Source organism: Dermacentor silvarum, chromosome 2, assembly GCF_013339745.2.
Source record: "Dermacentor silvarum isolate Dsil-2018 chromosome 2, BIME_Dsil_1.4, whole genome shotgun sequence".
Classification (NCBI taxonomy): domain Eukaryota; kingdom Metazoa; phylum Arthropoda; class Arachnida; order Ixodida; family Ixodidae; genus Dermacentor; species Dermacentor silvarum.
Genome location: NC_051155.1, coordinates 202,103,859 through 202,129,995, shown reverse-complemented (window position 1 = coordinate 202,129,995; position 26,137 = coordinate 202,103,859). Strand labels below are relative to the sequence as shown.

General features: G+C 47.0%; 1 protein-coding gene across 1 annotated transcript in view; it reads right to left on the bottom strand.

Annotated features, from left to right (window-relative positions):
• Positions 1–26,080, bottom strand: part of LOC119440667 (protein turtle-like) — a 115,420-nt gene extending 89,340 nt beyond the window's left edge. The window contains 1 exon segment of the mRNA XM_049662187.1: positions 25,763–26,080. Within this exon segment, the coding sequence (XP_049518144.1) occupies positions 25,763–25,871 (109 nt within the window). The 5' untranslated portion in view covers positions 25,872–26,080.
• Positions 26,081–26,137: the final 57 nt, after the last annotated feature.

The window sequence follows — 26,137 nt, the reverse complement described above, 5'->3', positions numbered from 1 at the left end:
ACCCCGGTGCGCGCGTGTGAGTGAGTGCGAGGCTTCGCGTGTGCTGCAATCAGTCGGACGCGCCCTAACGTAGACTTCGTTGAAAAAAATTAAGCCAGTTCTACGCTTGTGAAATCTGATGAAACAGCGTAGCTATGCAAGCGTGGGTGTATAGCGTAGTGGGAATGGCGCTCGCCTTCGGACCGTGGCTACCCGGGTTCGAATCCCGCCTCGCCAAGAAAGCTTGTGTTGTTGTTTTTTCCTCTCTCTCTTTCTTTGTCTATCTTTCTTTGAAGCAGCATGCATAACAGCATGTAATATAACTTTAGGTATCATGTATGAAAACTCGGAAATATTCATCTATCTTGATCTGTCTGTAGAAAAACCGTTTATATTGACAATGGCCCGCTAACAACCAGCGGTATTAAAGACGTGCTCTTTACCTTACGAGCACACTGAAGCCGATGAATTAAAAGCAAGAAAAATAATTAGCGGCAGTTCATCATACACTGCCACTCAGAGGTGTGCCATGTTTTCGGATAGTTATCTGAAAGGATCAAATGCATACGCGTGATCTGTCCGTATCTGTGGAAGCAAATCTTTCTGTTTCCTAATTCAAGTGATGTAGATTGTGCGCATGCTTCATGTGACTCACCGAGAATTCCTTGCGTGCCCGGGCGAATTAAATAGTGACATGCGCGGATACTTCATAGAAAGGGCTGCTGTTGTTGCTTGGTAATTACTTTCGCGCTTCACCTTTTGCTCCGCCTTTTCTTGGCTCATCTTTGTCCGCTGTCGTTCGGATGGGAATATTCATGGAGTAAGATAAGCGCAGACTCCGAATCGCTCGTTCGGCCCTTCGTTCGTACATTCAGAACTGGAACTAATTAAAGAGTCTCTCTTACTCCGCTAAGGGAGCCGTTCCAATAGCCCCTTTGTTTGGGATAAGCACCAAACCACTTGAAGTTAGCAACGTTCCCCTTGCCGTAATGCGCTCTGTAGTGGCGGGCCCATTTCGTCGGGACGCCGCAATTCGGCTCATTAAAGAGCGCATTGTGGCCGCTCTCTGTCGTCGTTAGCAGCGTAATAAATGTGCCTTAGTGGATTACTACACGCTGAATACAACCTCGTCATTATCATTTATCCACTGATCAAGTACTCTTGTACCGTATCGGAGCAATAATAATTGGTACCTTTTTGCTGTTGCTAACAAAACCGACACGTCTTGGATGGGCGCTTGTGCAAAGGTGGTGTGGCCCTGGAAGTATCGGGCCCCTGACACCCTCCTAGATCCTCAAGTACCACATAAGTTTATTAACGCAAACACCGCTGGAATCCAACGGAATGTAGTGGCAATCACGTCCCGCACCTGAAATCGCGAATGACGCGGTAGCTTTTGTCACAGGCATAATTTGCTCTGCGACCGCCTTTAATTGCACCGTTAGTGCTGTTGTATGTGTGCGCATCACCTCCAATCTTTTCCCATTGCCGTTTTCATTCTCTTTTTCCTTCTTTTCCCGCTTATCCCTCCCCGAGTGCAGGTTTGCAAGCCAGGTGTAACCTGGTTAACCTCGCTGTCTTTCTTTTCTTTCCTTTCTCTCTCTCTCTCAGAATCAAGCATTCTAGTGTCAGCATAGCTAGGTGCCAAATTGCGACTGCGAGTGGACGAGGAAAACCAACTTTACCATTTCCTCCCTTATATTTCTTGCAGATTGCTATATGATGATGAGCGTTCAAAGGCACCCTTGAAACGGTAATGTTATTTTCGTTACTTCGGCCATTATGAGACAGCTTAAGGCGAAAGAGTATTTCCCTCACTAAGCTTTAGAGAAAAGATTAAAAAGAATAAACATTGTGGTGGGAGACCACAATGTTTCAAAGGCTAGGGTACGTTTTGATCAAAGGTTAGGGTACGTTTTGATGTTATTGCAGAGCAATGCTCCCCGGGTCTTTTTTTTTTTTTTTTTACTTTTTTACAGCGAAGCTGTTAAGGGCTCACTCTTCGATGGTCGTGTCCCGATGTAGAAAAAAACGCGTAACCTTGCATTCGGCCGCGCAACGCTTGAAACAGCGAAGCTGGGCGATCGTAGCCCAGCATTTTCCCGAAGTGCGCGCGAACTTATCATCTTATTACTCAGGATGATGATAATTTCTTTTCGCGCGTCTCGGACTTACGGCCGTCACTGCTCGTTGCATAGCGCAGCTTGCAACACCGACACCGCGTTCCAATTCCGACACCGCGTTCCAGGAACCCCCTCCGTGAATTCGTCTCCCTCTCTATTTCATAGCGCGCAAAACCTCTTCACCTCGCAGAGCACGAGCGTATATAGGAACGCGCCAGCTGTGGATGAAGACGACGGCGCTCGAACGCAATCATATGGTTCGCATCAATGTCTCCTTTACTAGATGCCCACCGCGTCGCTCGCTTTCCTATTGGGGCGGCGGTTCCCCTTAGTTAAGCATAAATTTCGTGAGGCGGCGCTCGTTGCCTTTTCAACTTCCGGCGCCGGCGGCAGTGGTATAGTGCCTAGAATATACTTACATTCTAGGCACTATAGCAGTGGCGCCCGAAGACTTCCGCCGGTGCTTCGATAGCTCCTGCCGACTCCGAGACGGTAACAGATGCTACGATAATCTCAGACGCTGCAGCACGTGGTCTAGGTTGCAGACGTGCGCCACAAGCGGCGCTCGTTGCCTTTTCGCGGAGAAGAGAAAAGGGAGATTGCACGGAACCGGGTTTACCAGACCACGCGGCAGGCATCTAGTAAAGGAGGCATTGGTTCGAATCAACGCCTCCTTTGTTCGCATAAATGCACGTTCTGCAAGTGTGGCTCTATAGCCTAGTGGTTACGGCGCTAGCCTTGGAACCGGGGGTACGCGGGTTCGAATCGCGCCTCGGCAAGAAAATTTATTTTCTCTCTTGGTAGTGTCTTGCTACACACCACAAGTTACCCACAAATTATGGCTGGCTTAGACAGCTTCACTGTTAAAAAAAATCTCATTGGCCGTAAGCTGTATGTGCGAGTGAAAGCGCGCGAGGTCGAGGTACGCGCGCCTTCACGGGGAGCGAACGCACGGCGGAGAGCAAACGGACTTCCCAGTGGAAGGGGCGCGGAGGGCGAGGAGGGCATCGAGGCATCCGAGACCGTTGGTTGCGGCTTCTGCTCTGCGAGCAACTTGTACTTTGCGCGACGCCGGGCGGTCGCGCGCACCATATCTTGAAAGTGATCTGCAACACGGCTCCTACTTTTGCATGCGCTGTGCTTTCCCTGCTCAACTTCCGCTGCAGCGACAGACCGCATGAACCTTCGCCCGCTGCTGCTCGCGCGCTTGCTCACGCCAGCGTTTTGACAACGGGTGTGTGCGGTCACATAAACAACGCGCAGAATTGTCGACGGCTGCGGCGTTTCGCCCACGTTCGCACCGAACGCGCGTGGCGTTGGTGACATGTTTATGAAGAAAGTGCCAACCTTTGCCGCACACCCTATGGCGGCGTACCGTAGCGACCATAAGGTCATAGTCCCTGTTGTCCCTAAATAAATTAAAACCACCGGATCATATATATTTCTCATTCTTTAACAGTTCAAATAACCAATTACACCATCACATCTTAATAGTCATAATTGGAAATACATAATTCCCACCATAGTACAGCTCCGCTGGTCTTCCATCTCCACCCCAGTGGAAGGGCTGACCGTTTTTACAGCGAAATCTGTATATGGCTAGGCGAAACGAAAAACCATTCGCCACATGTTTCGTTAAACGTCTCCATTGGCTGCGCCGTCAGTTACATCGTTCTCTACGTCGCACACAAGCGCGCGCGCCATTGGCAGCGCTGTTAGTAACGTCGTTAGCGAATGCGATCCCGCCATTGCCACGTTGACGCTGCTCTGCCCGCAACGCCGCCTCCTCGGCTCACCGTTGTCGCATGCGCTTGATATCTCGAGTAAGCTCGGCATCGTGGTTAGCAGCATGCACCCGCCATTGGCGCTTGCGTCCCACTAGAAACACAAAGATGTAACCAATAATTGAGAAACGCTTCAATACAGCGTCGGGATTAACCAACTGCTAAACAACGGGGCCGAACGTTTCAGCTTCGCTGGTTAACCATCTGTACGGACAGCGTGGCCAGTGATATATTTAGCAAAACTGGATTGATTCATAAGGTGTTTTTCCTTACAATAATTTTTAGGTGCCTATCATCGCACTGTGCAACCTTCCCAAGCAAAAGATAAAGAAATAAGAACCATACACCCAAAAACAAATGCAACTCGGGTACTCAAAGTCCCTTTCGACAACAGCCCTTAGCCGCTTTGAATCCGTGCGACAGCTACACGTAGGCATTGTGGTGGAGGGTGGGACGCGGAAAAGGCCGCAGTAAAAGACGCACTGAATGCGCGCTTTGTCGAATCCGAGGCCACAAGAAGCACGGAAGCGGCAACGAAGACGGAAAGGAAGAACCGTTCGTTACAACAGCGAGCGTTCCTTAAAGGGACAAGATGAAGCGTCGCTGTTCCCGCAAAAAGGAAGAAAGAGGGGCAACACATTCTCCCCGCTCGCACCGATTGTTACCGCTCGCGTTTCTTTCGCCTGCCGCGCGGCTTGGCCGCTTAATCAGCTGGCTCGTCGCCACGGAGATCAGCGCAGACGCGTGGTTGTTAGAGCCAGCAGCCCATTATACGTCTTCTGATTCCTTGCCCAGTGCGTGTGCTTGTTTGCGGCCCGGGGCAGCGTTGTCCTGCGCCCCTCGCTTCCGTCCTTCCTCTTTTTTTTTTCTCTCTCATCGTTCGCTTTCGGATTGGAATGTTCTCCCTAAAAGGGAAGACACGCGAGGCAAAAAGTAGGAGGCCGCACATCCGTGCAGCGCTAACACGGTGTGCCCCGGAAACAGCGAGCCCCGTGTGTCGGCCTCCGACTCCTCGTAATCTCGACCCGGTATCCGGCAATACGTTTTCCTCGCCGTCCTCGCTCCTCCTCCCCCCGCTGCCTTTGATGCTCGAGACTAGCCAACTATAGCTGTTTCTCATAGCTCCCGACGTTCCCGGCTCTCTTGCTTCTTGCGGTATTTCATCTCCCGGTGTATGTGCACCAGCGCGCGCGTGCGCGCGTGCGTGTGTGCGTGCTCGCGCGTGCCTTTGAGCAAGGCCGGAACTCGTTATTTCGGACATGACCGCATAAAGCATACACGGTGCATCGCCCGAGCATACAAAGCGTTGGAACGCTCGGTGCATAGTTCACCTGCACAAACGTAATCTTTTAAGAGAACGTGAGCGGCGCATGCGCATGTGCGTTCGTTCATGCTTGCGTGCGTTGATGTGCGGTCTTTGTGAATATATATATATATATATATATATATATATATATATATATATCGACTTATACAACCATCGAAATCCTTTCCTGCTCTTCGCACAACTTTCTTGCAGATTATCATCAAATGGCTTCAGCTTTCCTTAGTACCCTACAGGTTGTTAATAAGTGGAGCTCGGCCTAAATAAGTCCAGTTCTGACGTACGAAAAACAGAATAGACGAGAGCCCTAATAAGTCATTAGGGCACGATTTCGCAATCGTACACGTGGTGGTCGTAATCCGAATCTCAGCTTTCGCTTGCCTGAATAATTGAGAGTGCGTCTGGTTCGTAGCGCCTGGTTAAGCAAATCAGCGCGCGTTTTTCTTTTCTAATTTTCTTTTCCGTATCATACGCATTCCATGGTTCTCTGTCGGTTTGCTTTAGTACTGCCTAACTAGCAGAGGTGAACGAAAAAATGTACTTACTTCCGAGTTAGTAGAGCTGTAGTTCTTTTAATGTTTTGGGCTCAAGAACGTAGTCCTGTGGGAACATCTAACAATCCTTAACTCCTTGCCCGCATCCCACCCCCAACTAACTCTTCAGCCGAGAAACCATCCCACCTAAGCACCCTTACGGACTACTCCCGGCTCGTCTTCTGATGACCAATCATTAAAATGATTGGTCATCCCCTTCTGTCTGAGATGCAAAATTTGCAGTAAAATGCCAGCGGAGCCTGGTGAAATAAGCTCTGGTAAAACAATGACATAACAATGCTTGCTGCTAGAGCTACCAAGGTATCATGCGGTGGAAGAAACGGCTTTTCAAACAATACGCCGCATTCAGCTGATGTGGCTCTCTCCGAGAGGGTGGGGCATTATCTTTGCTATATCACTGAAAACTTTGTTGAAACATAGATCGTTACTTGCTAACAGCAAACTACCTTCATATGAGTTCAGGTGAGTCACAGAACGAGACGATTCAACGAACAGGTGAAGAAACAATGAGCATCAACGTCTGACACAATGGTAGAACAAGCGAACACTTCAAGTGCTACACCCCGAACCAAGTGTTTGTTTCGCGGGCCCTTCGTGGTGATCTGGTGTGCTCTGTGCGTTCTACTCAAGTCAAAAGAAAAAAAAAGGATGCTCACTAGGAAGGTGTGGTCAATAAGTATTATGAACAGCACCTTCTTGGTCGGCGTCCTTTTCTTCTCTTGTCTTTGATTTACGGTCTGACGAGACGAGATGTCAAACCATCAATTTCATTATGCTTTCTGCGAAAACATTCGCGTAAAATGTTCCATCAACTGACCCACAACACGTTGCGCGATATACATTCAAGCCGCATTCAGACCACGTGACAAGCACCACCTTTGTGGGCACCATGACAAGCAGCACAACAGTGGCAACCGCACCCTGTTTATTTTTATTAAAATGAAAATAATTTCTAAAAAACACAATAGTGGCGTCGCGCAGCTTGAGCTTGTTATCACTTGAATTGTTTTCTTTCCCACATCCACAAAAGTCGCGCAAAGGTAATTGAAAGAAAGAGACAGAGAAAAAAAAAGTTCTATTGGACTTCCTTGTTGACCGCTTCAAACGTTGACAACACAATTGTTGCGCACTTTGTATTGTTATTTAGAGCCATTCTCTTGGCACAGCAGAGTCAAGTCACGTCTGCCGGGGATATCTTTCGGCATGGTGATCGAGACACCGCTTGTTCTCTGGGCAGGGAACAGCACGTTAACGTGTTTACGGAGGAACCATAAAACGACGCATTGTTTCACCGCGGCCACTTTAACGAAGTTTAACGGAGCAAATTTGGTACCGAAGCCGAAACGCGTTCCGATGTTAAACGGCGGAACAAATTCCGGGAATTTTTCCGGCTGGCTGAACTGCACCAGCCCCTATAGCTGGTACGCATAATGGCGGCACGTCAATGGCGTGTGCTTCCCTCTGCGTGCACGTGACCTACAGTAGAGGCAGCTGCACTTAGCGGCCAGTTTGAAGCAGTCAAGAAGTGAGTGTTGCCCAAGTTCCACGGCCACACTACGTCGGTTCGCTTTCTACAGCTTAATGGTTCTCCGGTGATATATGGCCGTGTACGAGACCCCGACTAAATTGCTGCATGCGTTCACAGCCCAAGTTAAATGAATAGAATAAAAGCTACAAGGGGGGAAAAATACTGAAAAGAAAGACAGGTGAATAAACGAAACAAAATTGTAGATGCGCCTTTCGTACGAGTGCCTGATCCGCCGTGTGCAGAAGAGCAGTTGTGCGATGTTGAGGTAACCCCATCCTAATCGCTACTTAATCGACTTACGCAACTAACTGCGCACCAGGCTATTGCGCACAGCAACTCTAAAGAGATAATTAATCCGGCGTAATAAAAAGACAAGATACATGGATTTTGTTTCTCTTATTTCACGAAGCTCTAAAGATAGCGGTTCCATCTGATGTAACGAGTTGTAATATCTTCAATAAAAAATATAAAAGAAAAACAGTGAACGGTTCTGTGTGCTTCAAGCAGTAGAAGCCACGCGAGCAGAGCAGCTAAATATTTTTGCTATGGGGCGCTAAGTTGCATCTGCCATTCCCCGCCACTGCGACTTCATCGCAAGGGGCAGGTTGGAAAAACACTTGCGCGTTGAGAATTGGACGCACCTTATAAGAGCCCCAGCGCTAAAGAAGAAGTAAGTTCGGAGCCTTCCACTAACGTGCACTTGGTACTTGATTCTTGCAGTTTCTGGACATTAAAACTAACTTTACAAAAGAGAGAGAGAGAGAGAAGTTGCCAGTTGCGGCCCTTCAAGAGCATTATAACTAGAGGACGATGCTATTTGCACCATCAACTAAAAGCCGCTGCAAGTTTTTTCTTGTTTGGCTCTTTTTTTTTTTCACGCACTGCCATTTTTATTTACAATACGTTCCTGCTTCTCTCATAAGAGGTCTGGACTTTAATGGAGAAACAAGTAGGGCAGTATAGAGGAGATATTAACTCTAATGACCAAGTAGCGCACTATTAAACACGCAATGTTCTAATACGCTGCAGCCATGCACATGGAGATGAGACTGTGTTAGGCTGAAATGTTTTGTAAACACTTTGAGGGCTCAAAGTTTATCTTTTTCTTTGTTCTTTATTTATAACGCACAAGAAAATAATCTGAGGCAGTACACGAACACAAATCGTTTGCTGAAAAATTATATATAGTAATAATAAAAAGCATGGCCACCTGAGAATCCTTATTTCATTCTTAAACTCCTTCTTCCCTTTGTTACACTTCACTTCCGAAAGCTTTTTTTTTTTTTTTTCTTACCACATTTTCGTCATAAGTCCAACTTGTGAACCAACCGCGTTCGACTCCAAAATAGTACACTTAAAGCTTGAAAAAAATGTAGAAACGCGGGCGATGGTCACGGCGCAGAGCAAATGACTACACCTTGCCCCTGTCGAGAGCTTATGTTGCTGCAAAAAATATCCAAGACCAAAAAGATCACTAAACGTATCTCTTTTTTTCTTCTTCTTCTTCTTCGCCCGATACTTACAAGTCCCAAAGATATAGCGCTCATTAAAACCGCGAGCCAGACTGGCCTTGCACATGCTTCGTTTATGCTTTAACCACGAAAGATAGTCCTTACAAGAGACGACTAAGCATCTTCGTACGGCGCTTCGCTGCGTGCTCGTCCATCTACAGTTTCATTTATCATATATGATTCAGCTGTGAATACAACCACCAAAATTTAGGCTCCTTTACAGCCGCAGTACATTTAATTATCGAACATGCCATGTGATAACATCCACAGGGCACGAGCGAAAAAAAAATTTGGGAATACGAGGGGCTCAATTACTTTTATTATTACTTTTTTTTGTTACTCGCAATTTTACGAAGTCAAAGATAATGAAGCCATAGGAATCGCAGGGGAAGTTAATTGTTACGTTTATTTGAAATGTAAAAATCATAAGGCAAAGGTAATTGAAAGTGGACGAAAAGAAATGCTGCCGCAGGTGTGAGATGAAACCTACATACTTCGAAGTACACGTGCGCGGTGCTTTATCAATTAAAACTACAGCGCCGGCCAACATTCCCCTTTAGGTGTTTATAAATGCTAAAACGACATCTATGGGAAAAAAATACAATATCATTTTTGTAGAGAAATCAGAAGTGCTCAGTGTGGTCAAGTGCTCTAGTCCTGGATACGGGTTTGGAGTTCCCATACATGAACAACCCATACGGGTTTCTCTTCTGCAACATTCTCTTCGTGCTACATTCGGGTGGATGGCAATTTCCCCTTTCACGATACTTGCTCGACCTTGCGTTATTCCGCAGGATTTATTTGCCAAGTCCTGGATATTTGAGGGGCATTATCTGTCCCAATTTTCCAAGCGCTGTTACAGTGTGCGAACGAGATGTGGACGGAAGCAGAAAAAATATATATGGTGTAGTGCATGCAGCTGCGCGTTCACGCTGGCACTAATCAGATGCAAAGTGTCAATAACCAGACAAGGGATGAAAGCACTGGCTTCCAGTAGTTGCCATGTTATCAGCGCTATCCTTGATCTACCGCACTCTACCCGTGGGCGTGCGTGCGTACGTGCACGCTTGTGAAAGCACGAACAAGTGCCTCCTCAGCACTTCAATCAAAAAAAGACGTCACGGGTCTGCTGAAATGCTTGCTACGGCTTGCATTCATACTGGCAGCCAAAATGAAAGGAAACGCGAGCACACACACAAAAAAGAAACGATAAGGCTGATATTACAGGTTAGGGCCTTATCTTGCATCTATTTCAGGAGCCAGCTATAATAGACAAACAGGCATTACCAATTAGCGTTGTATGGCTTGTTTCATCTCATCATTCCAGTTTAAATGTTCTCCTCACAATGCTACACGTGGCATCATGTCCACTGATGGCTGCACTAAGTACGACGACAAGGTTTCTAGACGCCGATATCAGTAGAGCATATAGCCGTTTTGTGTTGACCTAAGTTGAGAGGCTAATTGCCGCGGCGCAAACACTCTGTCGACACAGGGAATGTTTTGGAAATAGATCGTATCGTGACGCAGCTACAGAAGCACTTCAAGGACACCAAGTCACATCGAATAATTTGACTATGCTATAAGCAAGTGCTTAGAGTCCAATGACAAGGTACGGTAAAGACTTTTTTAACACGAAAGTGTTTTATGCCGGGGTCCACCAAGACTTCACTGACGTATTTCCGTCACCGGATATGACGTTCTTACAATGTACACGAACATAATACAAAGAAAGAAACCAGAAGAAAAAGTTCCACAAACATGCAAAATTTGGAAATCGAACCCACGACCTCTCGGTCCGCGACGATAGATCGCCGAGCGTTTAACCCATTGCGCCACAAACGCATTTGCAGAGAGCTACACAGACGCGCCTTATATATCTAACACTCCTCCGTGTACCCGCGCTCTTGCTCGGGGCGGTGCCGCCGCCTACGAGCAGAAAAGAGAAGTACTGCATTATGACACTAACGCGCACCGACAGTGAACGCTTCGGTGGTCTCAGCACTACGACTCCTCGATGCCAGCATTCGAAGGGACGCTGGCATCAAGAAGCACTACCAACGCCACCTAGGTGGCGTTCACCGTACTCAGCAAAGCGGAGCGTGGCCTCCGCAATTAGCTCTGAAAATGTTTCTGAAGTTGATCGCGGAGGCTGCAATTACGACGCGCTGTACGCGCTGATTTGACTCGGTGACGATTCAGTTACGTGCTTTGTCTTGCGCGTTGTATTGGTGTGTCAGTTACGTGCTTCGTCTTTCGCGTTGTGCTAGCGTGTGCAGCGTAGTGCAGCTTCCATATGCACGACGGTTGCTCATGGTCATCGACGTTGGTAGTCGTGATGGAGGAAACGTGCCACCAGGCGTCAGCGTGGGTGCATCAACGCCTAAGGGCGCTTTAGCCACAAAACACCAATAGACATTATATATCAATGTGCAATAAACATTACACTACTTCTGTGAAGACACGTTTCACTTTCGTGTTCTATACCGATTCCTATATAAGAGGGATCAACCACATTTTTTTTCTGTATTACGTGAGGTATGTGTACTATTCTCGAAATGATATTGTTCTTGCCATATGTTTTCTTTCCTTCGCAGTTTAGCACACACGTTTCTATACGCATGTCGTAAACTTCCCTCCCCCCCTCCCTATGTTAGATGAAAACAAAACCTTGCGTTCGTGTGTAGAAAAAAGAACGATCACCTCATTATGAATCGAAGCTTTGTTTGCCTACTTTCCCACGATTGGCGTGGCGGCTGGTTTCTGGGTTGGTGTGGGTTATATATATATATATATATATATATATATATATATATATATATAAACACGAAGGTTATACGGGTTCCAAATGCTCGTACAAGCGAACGAGCTTATATAACCCTTGTACGATGAGCGACAACGTAGTGCGACTAAGCACACATCTGTGCCACGTAACAAAAAACAGCATTTCTATATAGACCTGAACAGAAACGCTTGGAACAGCGAAGCTGGGCGATCGTAGCCCAGCATTTTCCGGAAGTGCGCGCGAACTTTTCATCTTATTACTCATGATGATGATTTCTTTTCGCGCGTCTCGGACTTACGGCCGTCCCTGCGCGTTGCATAGCGCAGCTTGCAACACCGACACCGCGTTCCAATGCCGACACCACGTTCCAGGAGACCCGCTCCGTGAATACATCTCTCTCTCTCTCTCTCGCTCGCTCTCACAGCGCGCAAAAACTCTTCACCTCGCAGATCACGAGCGTACGAACGCGCCAGTGGTGCACGAAGACGACGACGCTCGAACGCAATCATATGGTTCGCATATATAGACCCTTTCGCTGTTTACAAACATGCGCCCTGGACGGCTTCTGGTTTGGCTCAGTGACGTAGTCCGCTAAATATAACGAGCAAGAAAGGCAATGGTGGTGATATAGATTAGCAGGAGTGCGCTTTGTGATCCGGCACAGTAGGTTATTGATAAGGCCCATGACCGGAAGTTTCTTGGGGGCGCACTATCACTGCTGCTTTCGCGCGAGCGAAATCGTCTATAGCCTATAGTGGTTACGACGCTCGCTTTGGGACCGGGGGCACGCGGGTTCAAATCCTGCCTCGGCAGGAAAGTTTATTTTTCTTTCTTCGTAGTTTCTTGATACGCACCACAAATTACGGCTGGATTAAACAGCCTCGCTTTTAATAATGTCGGCTCACAGGTACACCAACCTGTTAATGTTAATGTCCCCTTCTGTTCCTTTTGTCCCTGTCTGTCGCGCTGTAGCTACCAAGAAGCTCCGCCAAATCGCCCCATTTTCCATCATACTGGTAATGAAATAGCGCATTATATGAACGTTTTTCATCGATTCAGTGTGTGTTGCACTTTCATGTCTCAAAACATGACGTTATTATTACGTGGAAGCAATTGCGGATATGAAGCCTTCTTACCATCGTACGAGCGGATGTGGCACATCTCCGGTACCAGCGGCCGCAGCGCACCGCCTGCGCTCGCGATCGAAACATAGTACGCTGCATACTGAAAGCCCAAAGAAGCGCGCATAATAGATGATTTGACGCAGCCTTACGACACCAAGTTGTAGTTGTAATGTATGAAGCAGTGGTTCCGTAGAAAGCGTCGCTCATCAAATACAACGTCTCCGACGAAACGCGCGGAGTGAGACTTGTGTGAACGTACTACTAACGTACAGCTTCCGCGGTGTTGCCTGTGAGGTTGAGAAACCAAGGACAGAACTCTCTCAACCAGGCGCGGCGCATCGAACAGGTTCAGCGACTGGCCGAAGCTCTACAAGCTACGCACACAGAATCGCCGCTTCATGCTCGACGAACGCGGCGTTTGAGACGGCTTTGACCTCACTCGGTCCACAAAGGGGAATGTATAATAGCGTGCAAGAAGATGATGGCGTGAGGAAATGATAAGTGTGCCTGTCTTTGTTCAGCAAAAAAAAAAACGGGGGGGGGGGGGGGGGGCGATTGGGAGAAGATTGAATTCGGAGAAAAACCGGCGCGACGCTGCCACAAACGAAGACGAAAAATATGGTGGCGTGTATTTCGCATTTGCTTCTTTACCCTTCGTTGCTGCTGCGCTCGTCGCTCTCACTCTCTTCTTCTTCGTGCAGCGGAGGTGCCGCTATCTTCTTTCTCTTTCGTAACATGTGTTACGTCGCACCTGCTTCGCCGATTGAGCTTTTCGTGGCTCGGTCTCCGTCCTACACCTTCTTAAGATATGCAACGAAACGTACGTGCCAGTGGTCGTTTGAATAAGCGCAGGAGACGTAAAAGGTAAATAATCGATATACCAAGGGCTATGTGTCAGACGGCTACCAATTTATGTGCTGCTGCTGCGGTGCAGTTATCAAAAAAAAAGGCGGTGCGGTCGCCTTTCCTATTGGCTGACGCAGCCTGTAATTAATTAATGATTTATTTCCATTTAGTTGGAAATGTTGGACACTGCTTCTTCTTTGTGCAACGGGTTGTCACCTGCTTCTCCACAAACTATAAGTTTTTCGATCATTAAACGATGATGCATGAGGCACAATTATCCCACAGCAATAGCAAACGTGCGTGAACAATTATTTTTTAATGAAATACACAGGGGAAGGGAGGATGATATGCATTCAGCAGTTTGGCCGCTGAACCCGAGTCACTGCAAGCATCACCAATAATGGTTGGAGATAGTAATTTAGGCTGCGCTGTTCAGAAAACCTTTTGTCGACTAGTGTTGGCTGCAGGCAACAAACTAAAAAATTTTTTCTTGCTGAATTTCGGCTTTGAGTATGAAGTTTTTTGGCTAAATGTCTTCTTTTAGCATTGAATGATAGCACCTGGCGTCACTTGTTGGATTAGACCGGGAACAGAGGACGAAGATGTATGACCCGTGATCCCCTTTGTTTTGAATTAATAGAAAAAAGGCTGATGCGAAATTCCTGGTTGCAGTAAAATTGCAGAGTACACCTCTGTAACTCACATCCCACGAAAACTCTCCATTCATGTTACACAGTAAGCCATAGATGACTTGGGGCAAAGCTCGCTTTCGGTGCTCTGCCTGTGCGGCGCACAGGCCACAAACCTATTGCAGAAAAAGACTGCACAACGTATGTTTCTTTTTACCTTTATTCTCCGTGTATTGTATTTATCCTTATTCTCGGTGCACTTTGCACGTTTCAACGAAATATAAACATTTCCTTCAGGTATTATTTTCTCTCATCTTTAAAAGATTACTACAACATGCAAAGGTTTGCTTTGTCCTCCGTCCATCCTTCCTATGTCCTTTATGGCGTCGTCGTCAGGCTACCCTCAGCTTCACTCTACGGTGAAGAGAAACAAATATTTGTCCACTACTGGAAATCAAACCCATGCCCCTATACGGCAATGGGCAGTTGGAAGCCGGATGCGCCAATGCAGTTGAGCTATTGCGCCACATTCGCGCTAGCCAATTCGTGCGAGGTTTTGGACAGAGTTTTGCGCGCAACCAAAACCAACCAAGCTAAACCAAAACACATGCAGGCAGAAAAGAAAACAGAGCTGCATACATTGAGAAAACGCACGGAGACAAACCGAAACTACCTCTTCGTGGACGCGGCAAGATACCCAGGCAGGCAGAAAAAAGCGGTAGCTGCTGTCACTGCCCACTTGGGCAGAGAAATCACCAGCGCCTCCACTCACAACGCCACTATTGTGGAAGCAGAAGAAATTGCAATAGCCCTTGCTTTCAAAGCGACGGAACCAAACCAACAACAAATAACCATCCTATCAGACTCTCAAGCGGCATAGAGAAGCTACCTCAGGGGACGAGTATGCACCGCAGCCTATAGGATTATACGAGATATAAAACCCCGAGCCAGATTTCACTTTTTATAGGTAGCCACTCATGAGGGAATCGGGGGAAACGAAGAGGCTGACAGAGTAGCTCTTGCGCATGCTACACACCATGGGTGCTCACAGGACGCCTCTGACGACCTGATCCCGCCTGACTAGAACTACTCTGCAATTTTAAACTATCACAGAGGAAATAGAATGAAACTACCACCCCCGGATAAGAATCTCAGTAAGGAAGAACAGCTTATATGGAGAAAGCTGCAAACCTATACATATAACAACCTGCCCATTCTTCATAAAATTCATCCCGAAAGATATATGGACGCATGCCCATGGTGCGGGGCCACGCCAAGCTTAGACCACATCTCATGGGCATGCACGGCATATACAGAAACTACAAACACAGAAATTACGGAGGATATACAATGGGAGGCGGCGCTGTCCAGTTCATGGGAAGAGGTCCAAAGGGCCATCATCCGACAAGAAAGACGGCGCACGGAAGCCAGTGGGGCCCTTGCCTAGGGGCTCCACCCATTGAGCGTTTTATTCTTCAATAAAGTTGTTCTGTTCTGTTCTGCGCACCACGCACAGACTCTGAGAGTGGTGACGTCCTTGCGTGTATCTTGGAAGCCACCGCAGGCAGTTCGGTGGTGGACGAAGACAACGCTGCGCACAACGTTAAGAAGACTTTCCTGACAAGAATTCGCTGACCACGGTGACTGCCTACTGCTGTCGCAGTAAATGGCTTCAGAGCCGCTGGAGGAGTCGCTGAAATCTGCTGATATATACAAGGTGTTCCAGCGAACCCTTTCAAAATTTTTAAAGCTTGCCTGTGGCAGATAGCACAATTCTAGTTCAGGAGATGGTCTACTCGAAGAGGCGGACATTACTTGCAAAAAAAATTGAAATACACAATCGACTAATTACCAAAAATTCACTAATTAGCTTTTTAACTAATTACCTTATGGCCCATATTGCAATTTACAAATTCTAGCCATGGAGTTCGCAAAGCGGATCCACTTGGAACGAATTCGCAGGATGACGACAATTTCGAGATAGTAATTCCCGAACTGTGCGGATAATGCGTTGGCGTTCCAATTACTTTCTCAAAAAAAAACGTCGTATTATGCATTGAAGCTCAAAAGTAACTGTCGGTGTGGTGGCATCTGTGAATGCATTTGGGAAGCGGTTTTTTTTTCTTTTTTTATGTGCGGTGTCCGTTGTGACAGCCTGCTGTCGCAGTAAATTAGTTCTGAGCCTCAGGACTCACGGAAATTCATTGTTTCTGTTTTGTTCTATTTTTGCGTATTGATTTTTCTTGGCATCGATGAAACTGGTTTGCTCGTGTATGTATTGCAGCCAGGCCATGACATTTGACTCAGTAACATATCTAGATCCACTACGCGATTCTAGGCAATTTCGTAAATGAATCGCCATACAAGGAAACATTTTTTCCTACAAATGGTCCCGTATCGCATGTCGAAGTTTTCATCAAGCAGATTAACCACTCATCTACCTGAAGCACAGTGTTCTATATATGCTGCTCTGGTTTTATGTTTTCTATGCGTGTTTAATCTCTTCACAATGGTATAGATACATGCTTCAGTCGGCTAGCCTAGTACAGTGCAAACAAGGGTGTGTTAGCTTTGCTGCGATACCACTTCAGAGCTGAGAAACGTTTCTGTAAGTGTACCCATGTATTGCGGCCAGGCGACAACACTACCTCCTTAGTTGGTTCAGATTGGCTATAAAAAAAAATGTCACAGTTTCGCCCTAAGGGCGAAGCAATGAATGCGATAGCAACACAGCAATGTCATACGAAGTAAGGTGAGCGGCTTTGGTAGCAATATGAATTGTAGTAAACATGAGCTGATTAAGTAAGCAGGTGTGCTGCGGCGTAAGTAGACCGACATGAAGAGAGACTCGATGACCACGACAAGGCGCGTGTGAAACGGTGGTGTTGATGAGAAGCGCTGCCTGTGGGCAGCGCGTGCGAAGGGACACACCTGTAGCGCTGCACTGCCGATCCGGGCAGCATTGCATGTGTAGCGTGCGTTGGAAAATGTGGCCCGACTATTACTAACTGTGGTGTGAGCGCGTACAAACAAACATGAATAGATCACACTGAATGACTGCAGACAACGACTGTCAAAACGCTGGCAGCAAGCGCATATACGCCGCAGTGGGCGAAGGTGCGTGCGGTCTATCGCTTCAACGGAAACTGAGCGGCGAATGCACAGCGCATAAAGGTCAGAGCCATGTGGAGATAAGAGACGGTGCGAGCGAGCGACGAGCGCGGTTGTTGGCAGAGTTGGCGCTTCCCGCTTCCTTGCTTGCGCGTGGAAGATTGAGTGCGTTCGCTCTCCGTGACAGCGTGCGTCCCCGCACGCTTCCGCTCGGGCATACGGCGCGCGGCGAAGATCTTATCTATACGGAACCTCACGGCGACGGCGACGACGACGGCGACGGCAGAAATCCGGTGAAAGTGTCCATATAATTGCTATCGCAATAAAAGAGGTTAGGTGCACGTTACTGCGCGCAGAGACTCGCTGCTCTGGAAGATCGCCCCATTCCTCCTGAGCGGGCTCGCTATGGTGCTCTTTACAATGTGCTCACAGGCATTGCTTCTGTTGTGGACGTCATGCATGAGTGAAGAGACCAAAATTAAGAGCGACTCCATGTCCCGCACAACTTTACGAGGACTGATGATGGAAGGCTTCATTAATCAATATTCACCACGACGTTGAAGTGTAACACAGCATACAAGTCGGGCAGTAACGGCAAATGTAACAAATATGTGAATTTATTGTTCTGCAGGATATCGCACAACATTCATGGCTTTAGGAGACATTGAAGACGCCATCGTACCTGTTTTGTACACAGTGCTGTAAATCATTAAAATTAGTCGCTCTTATTCAGGTCTTTACCAAGCTTCATCGTCTCATAGTTGACTGGTTCGTGAGGTGTCGGTTCTCGCCGAGGGGCAGTCAGGTGAAAATTTTGATGGTGCTCTGAAGGCATGGGTGACGGCAAATAGCTCAAGCACTAAGGGCAAGTGAGCGAGAGCGGCCAGATAGGCGCAGTTCAAAGCTCCTTTAATGTCAAGAGATCTCGAGTTACGTAAGTGGATGGCCGACCGACTGAACGTACAGGCAAGTCCCTCAATGCTCGAAGCACTGAGCTAACACCGTTAGTGCCTCAAGCCCAGCAATCTAACGGAACAACCGCAAGCATTTCGATATCGCCGCCCTATCAGTGCTGAAACTTCGTGTATTTAGCAAGTATTAGGGAACATCACAAAGCCATCGGTCAGGCCGCAATGCTCACCGCGTCCATGTGTCCGTCATTATGCTATTTCCAGTGGAAGCGTCGACCTCATATCGCGATTCCACAGCTCAAAGCACTAAGGTCTCGGCTCGTCGACAGCCTGCTAGGCAACTTCGTGACTGGCTTTTGGCTTGTTCGCAGCGAGTGTGAGGAAATACGCACGTGCCGAGCAAGTGAACCACGACCGATCAATCGGCAAGACAGGGAAGGTTGCCGTCGCGAGCGCTATACCACCAGCGCCCGTACGCTGTCACGGTAGTCGATGGCTGCGTGTTCCTGCACGCGAGCGATAGCTTGGGCAGGCAGAAAAGCATTGTACGTTCACGTTCTCCTCCACAGCGATAGATATTGCAGGTACCTTCCAGCCGCATTTGTGGCGGTGCTGTTGTCGTCTGCGGGTAACTATAAGGCCGCATACTTTGTTCTGAGCACAACAAAGCCCCCTTTTTTGCGGTTTCTGGAAGAAAAGGGAAGTAAACGAAATAAAGAAGGCAAAATGCATGTTAGGACAGAAATAGAAGGCGAACTTGCACGACAACTATGTGCGAGACAGCGAAAGTCACCACGCAGAAAGCAGAGTAACGCACGATACGTCTGTGAATATAATTGAACAGTAAATTATAGGAGTTAGCGTCCCGAAACTGCACAGTGAGTTATGAGGGACGCCGTAGTTGTGGGCTACTGATTAATTTAGATCACCTCGGGTTGCTTCTTTAACGTGCACCCAAAGCACGATACATGGTTAGGGAAGTTCAGTGATGAAGCTTAAAAACTCTGATCTGGAAAGTTGATAATTCGGAGGGATGTAAAGGGAACTTATAGTGACCAACTTCTGAAAGAGTACCGCTCGGACTGCGACTGCCTGAAGAGGAGTTCGGAGCGGTAACTGCTGACAAGCAACATCTTTGTTCACTACCATTCTTGCAGTTTTTCGCCATCCGAATGCGGTCACCGCTACCAGGAATCGAAAGTGCTACTTGCGCTCAGCAGCACACAACGCCGTATAAACTGAGTGACTGTAGCAGATACGTGCTCAGCATGAGACAAGCATGAGTGTTTCTTTTTTTTTTTTTTACCGTATCTGTGGGTTGAATGGATTCCTTTTTTTCTTTTCTTGTTTAGTTTTTTTTTTGCATAAAAGTGAAAATGACTTCATATTCTAAGCATAGTTGGTCTTTGGGCATAGGTAGTCCTTGGCGCTCCAATTAGCACGGTAGCCATGCAGTTCACAAATACTAGATGCAGTAATTTTGGCAGAGCTGTGGTGTCTCGTCCTGCAGTCGAAACGCGATATCTTCTCAAAGGCCATATCCATATTCAGCCTAGCTTGCGAGCCGAACAAAGATTATTATTATTATTATTATTATTATTATTATTATTATTATTATTATTATTATTGTTGTTGTTGTTGTTGTTGTTGTTGTTGTTGTTGTTGTTGTTGTTGTTGTTGTTGTTGTTGTTGTTGTTGTTGTTGTTGTTGTTGTTGTTGTTGTTGTTGTTGTTGTTGTTGTTGTTGTTGTTGTTGTTGTTGTTGTTGTTGTTGATTTGAAAACATATACATTTGACAGGAAAGGGAAAGCGAGGAGCAGGCTGGCAACTCCTACTCTTTAGAAAGGAGGAGATAAAAACATAGAAATGGAAGATGGGAAGAAGGGGAGGAAAGAGGAAAGAAAGAGCAAGATGACAAATCTCAAAAAATAAAGTAGAACACACTGTACAGGTCACATACAGCAGCAGTCTCTAAGCTACAAACGTGAACATAAGTTAGTTAGTTTCAGAAAATTAAGGAAAGCGCGATGAGCTTGATCGCGTCGAGACGCACAACCACTGGGGTACAAACATTCGTTTAGTGTCGTACACCGCAGGCCAAGGAGATGATAGTCTCCCACCTAGCGACATGCGTTGCGCACTGAAAACGGGGCACTCCAATATCAGGTGCTGAAGTGTCTCGCAGCAACCGCAAGACGTACACGATGGACTAGCCACACGTCCTTGTCTGTATAAACGTTCGCGCACGTTCACACAGCCAACCCTTAGCTTCAGTAGTTGCGCTCTAGCCCGACGAGGCAAGCCTCGACCGCGAACACGGGGCGGAAGCGTTCCGTCTGCGACGCGCTGGTCTGGATGCTGCTTGAGTAGGTGGTGACGAATCAGCAGACGAGCGTCATCAAGCTTGCACAAAATTTCAGGGCAAGCACAGTCGCTATGAGTGCAAGTTGAAGCCAGCCGATCAGCATCTTCATTTCCTCCGATCCCTACGTGTGAATATATCCATTGAGCAACGAGAGATACCCCACGTGATAAAATTTTGTTGGCAGAGTCAGTAATGCTGCTCACAATTGAGCAACCAATCTGACTGCGTTGTAATCTGTTAAGTGCAGCGCGGGAGTCCATAACTGTGACAATCTTCGATGTGGTTAACACCTCTTGCACGTATTTCAGTGCAACATTAATTGCTTCTGGCTGCGCAGTGGACGAGGCTGGATGGGGTATGTGAAATATACGTCGTACTTGAGTCGAAGGGCAGAAAAAAGCTGCAGAGGCACCTTGACCGTCGCTATGTACAGATGCATGTGTAAATACTTGAAAGTAATCTGGAAATCTTTCGAACATGTGCGACTGAGCCAATTGGAATATGACCGAAACAGGCATATCAGACTTTTTGTGTATGTCAGGGATTGCTGAGGTAAATGGGGAATACGTGTTTGGTGATATCTTTCGGAGGCGAAGGCGTAAGGTTCTGAAGCAGCATGTTCAGAAATGTCAGTAATGTTCATAAGTAATGTCGCCATTTTTCCCATGCGAGAAAACAGCCGGTGAATCAAACAACAACCCGACTATAGTTTTCCAGACGGGCTTAAAGAAAGGTATAATTGTATTCAACGAATGAGCGAAGTGCAAATCCCGCCTTCAGGCGCGCAGTGAGGCGCTGCTTGTTCGTACGCCCGAATAGTTAGCTCAAATGTACAATGCGAAAAATGAGACTGCTACTGTATGTAAGATATAGCTAGCTATTGCTTCGTTCTCGATGTGTTCTATTTCAAACAAAATTGGCAATTTTTCTTTCTTTTTTTTCTCTCTACTATAGGACACACATAAATGTGTTGGCACAGGTCTGGTGAGAAGTGGAGAGAGAGAAAAAACAATAGGTGAAAAGCAGAGAGGTTAACCAGATGATTTGTTCTGTTATCTATAAGTTTGCGCGTTGCACTACATACTATATATACTAAACAATGCACGATGGTCAATGCTATCTGTCGCGGTGGCTTAGCGGCTATGGTGTTGCACTGCTAAGCACGAGGTCGCGGGATCGAATCCCGGCCGCGGTGGCCGCATTTCGAAGGGGGCGAAATGCAAAAACGCCCGTGTCCCGTGCATTGGGGGCACGTTAAAGGTCCCCTGGTTACGGTGGCTAGATGGGTAGGTGTGCCGACCGGCGTAGTTCACCGCTTCTCCGCATCATGACCGCAGGAGTGGCGCTGCCATCAGCGGTTTGCCGCGAAGCGCGCGTCGTCTGCCACACTGAGTGTGTTGTTATGGCGCGCGTGTTATAGCTAAAACAATTGTTTTTCCCTGTAAAACATATATATAGAATCTTGACGAGTCCCAACTATGACTTTTCATGCTACAAGCTACTGCTCTCATTGCACAAAGTACGAACTTTTTTTATCACGAACAAGTTGATTTGTGTTGTCAAAAACATTGTTATGTTATATTGCAAGCGTGTTTCGTTTATAATAACCCAAATACGAGCAATAAAATTGAACCAAAGGATTTTAGTTGTACGAATATCAATGTTTATACCATTGTATTTTACATCCCTTCAAGCCAAATCATTTCTCTTGCGCATTGCGTAGTATAAGAATACGCCCTGTGTGAATTGCAGTTCGCCTATAGAATACAGCCCCTACATACTACAGTATATATCTGTTCCGCAAAGCAAACTTTGCCTTTCTCGCTTTAGGAGAACTGATGAAGGGCTATTTCGTCCATACAGAATTTGTGATTATCCTCTTAGACTCAAGTTCAACGTGTGTACCGAACTAAACGGCGTTAATAGTTCTTCTATTCTTGCGAATCAAACGGGGAAACTAACAAGGGACGGAAAAAGCAAGTACGTTACCTTTGCAAGTGACAGAGCTCTGCAGCCTCCAGAAATCTGTAACTGTCTATGATGCCACTATGAATGTGGTTTTCAGTTTAAATACGGTGGTAAACGTGCCACAGTTCCAATGTAATACGGCCGCAGCAGCACACGACGCGCGCCGCTTGTGGCCGGCTTCCGACCGCAGCGCCACGTTTGTCGTCATGAAGCGGAGAAGCGCTGAACTACGCTTTACGCCTGGCGGACGGCACACCTACCCATCTAGCCACCGTACCCTGGGGGTCAAAATTAATCTGAAGTCCCCCACTACGGCGTGCCTCCTAGTCAAAGCGTTGTTTTGGCACGTAAAACACCACAATTCAATTCAATTCAATTCAATTCAAATGGCCAATGCTGTCACGTAAGCGACGGAAGGAACAGACCACGTTGTAACAGGATGGAAATTAACATAAACTCCGAGAACCTGCTAGTCATTATCAGGCTTCAAGCTCAGCTGGGCGTTTCATAGCGCATGCGCTCGTGCCTAGCTCTAGTTGGTGACAGTAGTCGGGGTGGTGGTGATGATGACGGCAGACACATACGACAAATGCTATTACGTTTACTTCAACAGGCTGATTCTTGGATGCGGAATCGTTTGCACAGGACCAAAAGGGCGAATAATTATTTTTAAGGTGAGCAGAAGTTATACGTAGCTTTGGCGTAAGCGTGAGCATAAATATGGCGAAATTTAACGGCTTTATATGAAACATCACGTAGTGGAGAAGGGCATGGTGACGAGACGTACATGCGTCTGAAATGGACAAACGTTGCTAAGTTGCAGAAGTTAGCAAACATGCTTTGTCTCAGAACACACACTTATTGAAAGAACGGTAAATATATTGTAGAAGCGCGTGGAGATGCGCCGGAAGGCGCTGGCTAAGAACGTAAATTTACACATTTGTAGTGATGAGAGAAATATAGACGCCGCAATGTTAGCCCTTACGTTGAAGGCGCATGTGTCCTTTATATGGAGTCAGGAACCATCAAGCTCCTTGTTAATGACCTGTCATACCTTTAGTCGTACTTTTAGAGAGATTCTGTTCCGCTTCGAGAAAGGTCCTGCATATTAAGTTAAGTTCCTCTGAGGCTTACCAATCTATTGACGAGGAGAACTCGTGGCGCTTTGGTTATGTCATTGGAAGTCACACGCATTTTTTCGTTGTTCAGCTACTACGAAGAAGGGTTAAAAGAAACGATGATGCTGAGGACACACGCAGTTGTAGAAACTGATGTATCCACACGTAAAAAAATAGAAAAAAATCGACACCACCAATGCAACTTGAATTGCGCCAACTCTCGACGCTTGAAGTTGCATTACGCTGGAGCGTAAAGGCATATAGAGACGTCGTTCTAGCGCCGCACATGTTTCATGAAAATTCCTATCAGTCCTTAAAACATTAAACACTCAGGTTAGGTCACAAGCAAAGCGTGTGCTTGATCTGTTCTATGGTAGTCCCTGTGCGGCACGAGGACTTGCGACAGTAGCCGGCAGCATCTTCAACTTGCTTTTCGTAGTTGCAACGCAGGTGCCTACGCACGAGATTCTCTACGAGTAAACGTCACGAACAATAACACCTCAGAGGTCCTACGCGCTTCCCTCTAGAACCAGCTGTTTAGACACGATGCTAAACCTTCTGCACTTCAAGCGTTCGATATCATTAGTTCAACGAGAGCACGACGTGCTGTCTGCTTTAATCATCGTTACAACATGATGCGTTCGCGCACGCCAACATCGCTCTCCTTAGGCTGACGAGGCTCCACTGGACACACACATAAGATATTTTTTAAAGGTGTGAAATGCGCATCGATTCACGTATGCGATCGGTTTCGAATGTCCAACGGTCACTCTCACTCACAGTTTTGTCGGTGCTCAGAAGCGAGCATAAAGGTCGGGCATTCTCACTCACAAGTAAATTGGCTCGCATTCGTTTCACCCTCAATTTCACAACCGGGAGACAGAGCGTTAGTGAGTAACGAACGGTGGTAGGGGGCGTGAGTATGAACGGTAGTGAGTGACGTTGATTTTGGATTGGACATGAGTATGAACGTGGGTCACTGTCGGCGTGCGTGAGTGTACGTGAGTATATATGTATGTGTGTGAGTGTGGGTAAGTGGGAGGGGACGCGAGCCTGAGTGGGTGCCGGCAAGTGTGATTGGAAGTGACTGCGAACGCAAGTGGGTGTTGGTGAGTAAGGGGGAGCGCGAGTGTGAGTGCCCATGAGTGTGATTACACAGGCTGCGAAAATATTGGTGAGGGAGTTTGAGTGAGTATTCACTTATGCTGCCGGGCTATGGCATATACGAACTGTGAGGAGGTGCCCTTAGCCTTGTGGCACTCAGCGATAAGTCGCTGTTGATTATCACGTATATATGAATATGCGCTAGTAAAACGTTTAATTACTAGAGACATGGATTTACTATAGCACGTTTCGAATTCATAAACTGTAATTGCCGTTGAAGTGGTAAAAAGTACATGCGTAATCTACACTGAATGGTATACGCATCTCATATAAATGAACAACATGGCTCCTTTTCTATTGCGGATATCACTTGTTCGTCGTAGTGATTGAGAGCTGCGAAGTTAGATTATATCTAGTTTCCTTTAATCACAGAAAAGAATGAGGAGCTGAATCCCATGCAACTATACGAACCACAGCGATGTTTTCTATCACTAGTTGGAAAGTCAATAAATCTTTTTTGAAAAATTCTATGAACCTAATTCTGACTCATAAAAATAACGCATCGGCAAAGTCGTACGGATAGAATATCACATCTAATCAACACTTGAACGTCCATATAATTACAGAGACATTTATTCGAAGAAGTGCTAAACATTGGCGCTTGTGATCTGCCGCAAGAAGCTGAACCAATGAGCGCCACACTAAAATTTAGGTGTAATCGGCTGAAGGCTGTCTCTAGACGAGTACTGTCGATGATGATAACCGCCAACCGTGTAATGATAGTGCTTGCAATACAATTTGTTTGTTTGCAGTTGGAAGCCTGAAATCTCCGCTCTTTTGAGCTTGTATGATAACAAGTCACGTTGAGCACCGAAAATATCACTCGTTAGGTTTCTTCTCACATCAAGGCGCATGCACCTTACTTAAACAAATCTTCGCCTACAAAATGCAAATGTCTCTAGATGCACCAAAATGAGTGCAGATCCGTGCAATGTATACCTGTGACGGCTTGATAGCGTCCCTGCACGGCAGTCCCGCAGAAGCAAAACGCCGCCACTGCAAGCAAAGTCCAACAACTTCGCCGGCGAAAATGACGTCCGCAAGTCATTTCCCTCGTTCTCGCCGAAGCAAGCATCGTCCTGCGAGAGCTCATTACCGTCCCATAGCGGCCATCTCGAACGTCCCGCTGACACAACCTTTTCACGCGCCGGCGACGACGATGCGCGTCATCTGTTGCGCGCCACAACAACGTGACGCCTCGCCGGTCGGCGGCGTTGCTTCTGCCCCATAGCGCTTCTGCTGACAGCGGCTCGCGAACTCCTCGGCCCGCATCGATGGGCGCCTCCGACATAACACTGTTGCCCGGCTCGGTGT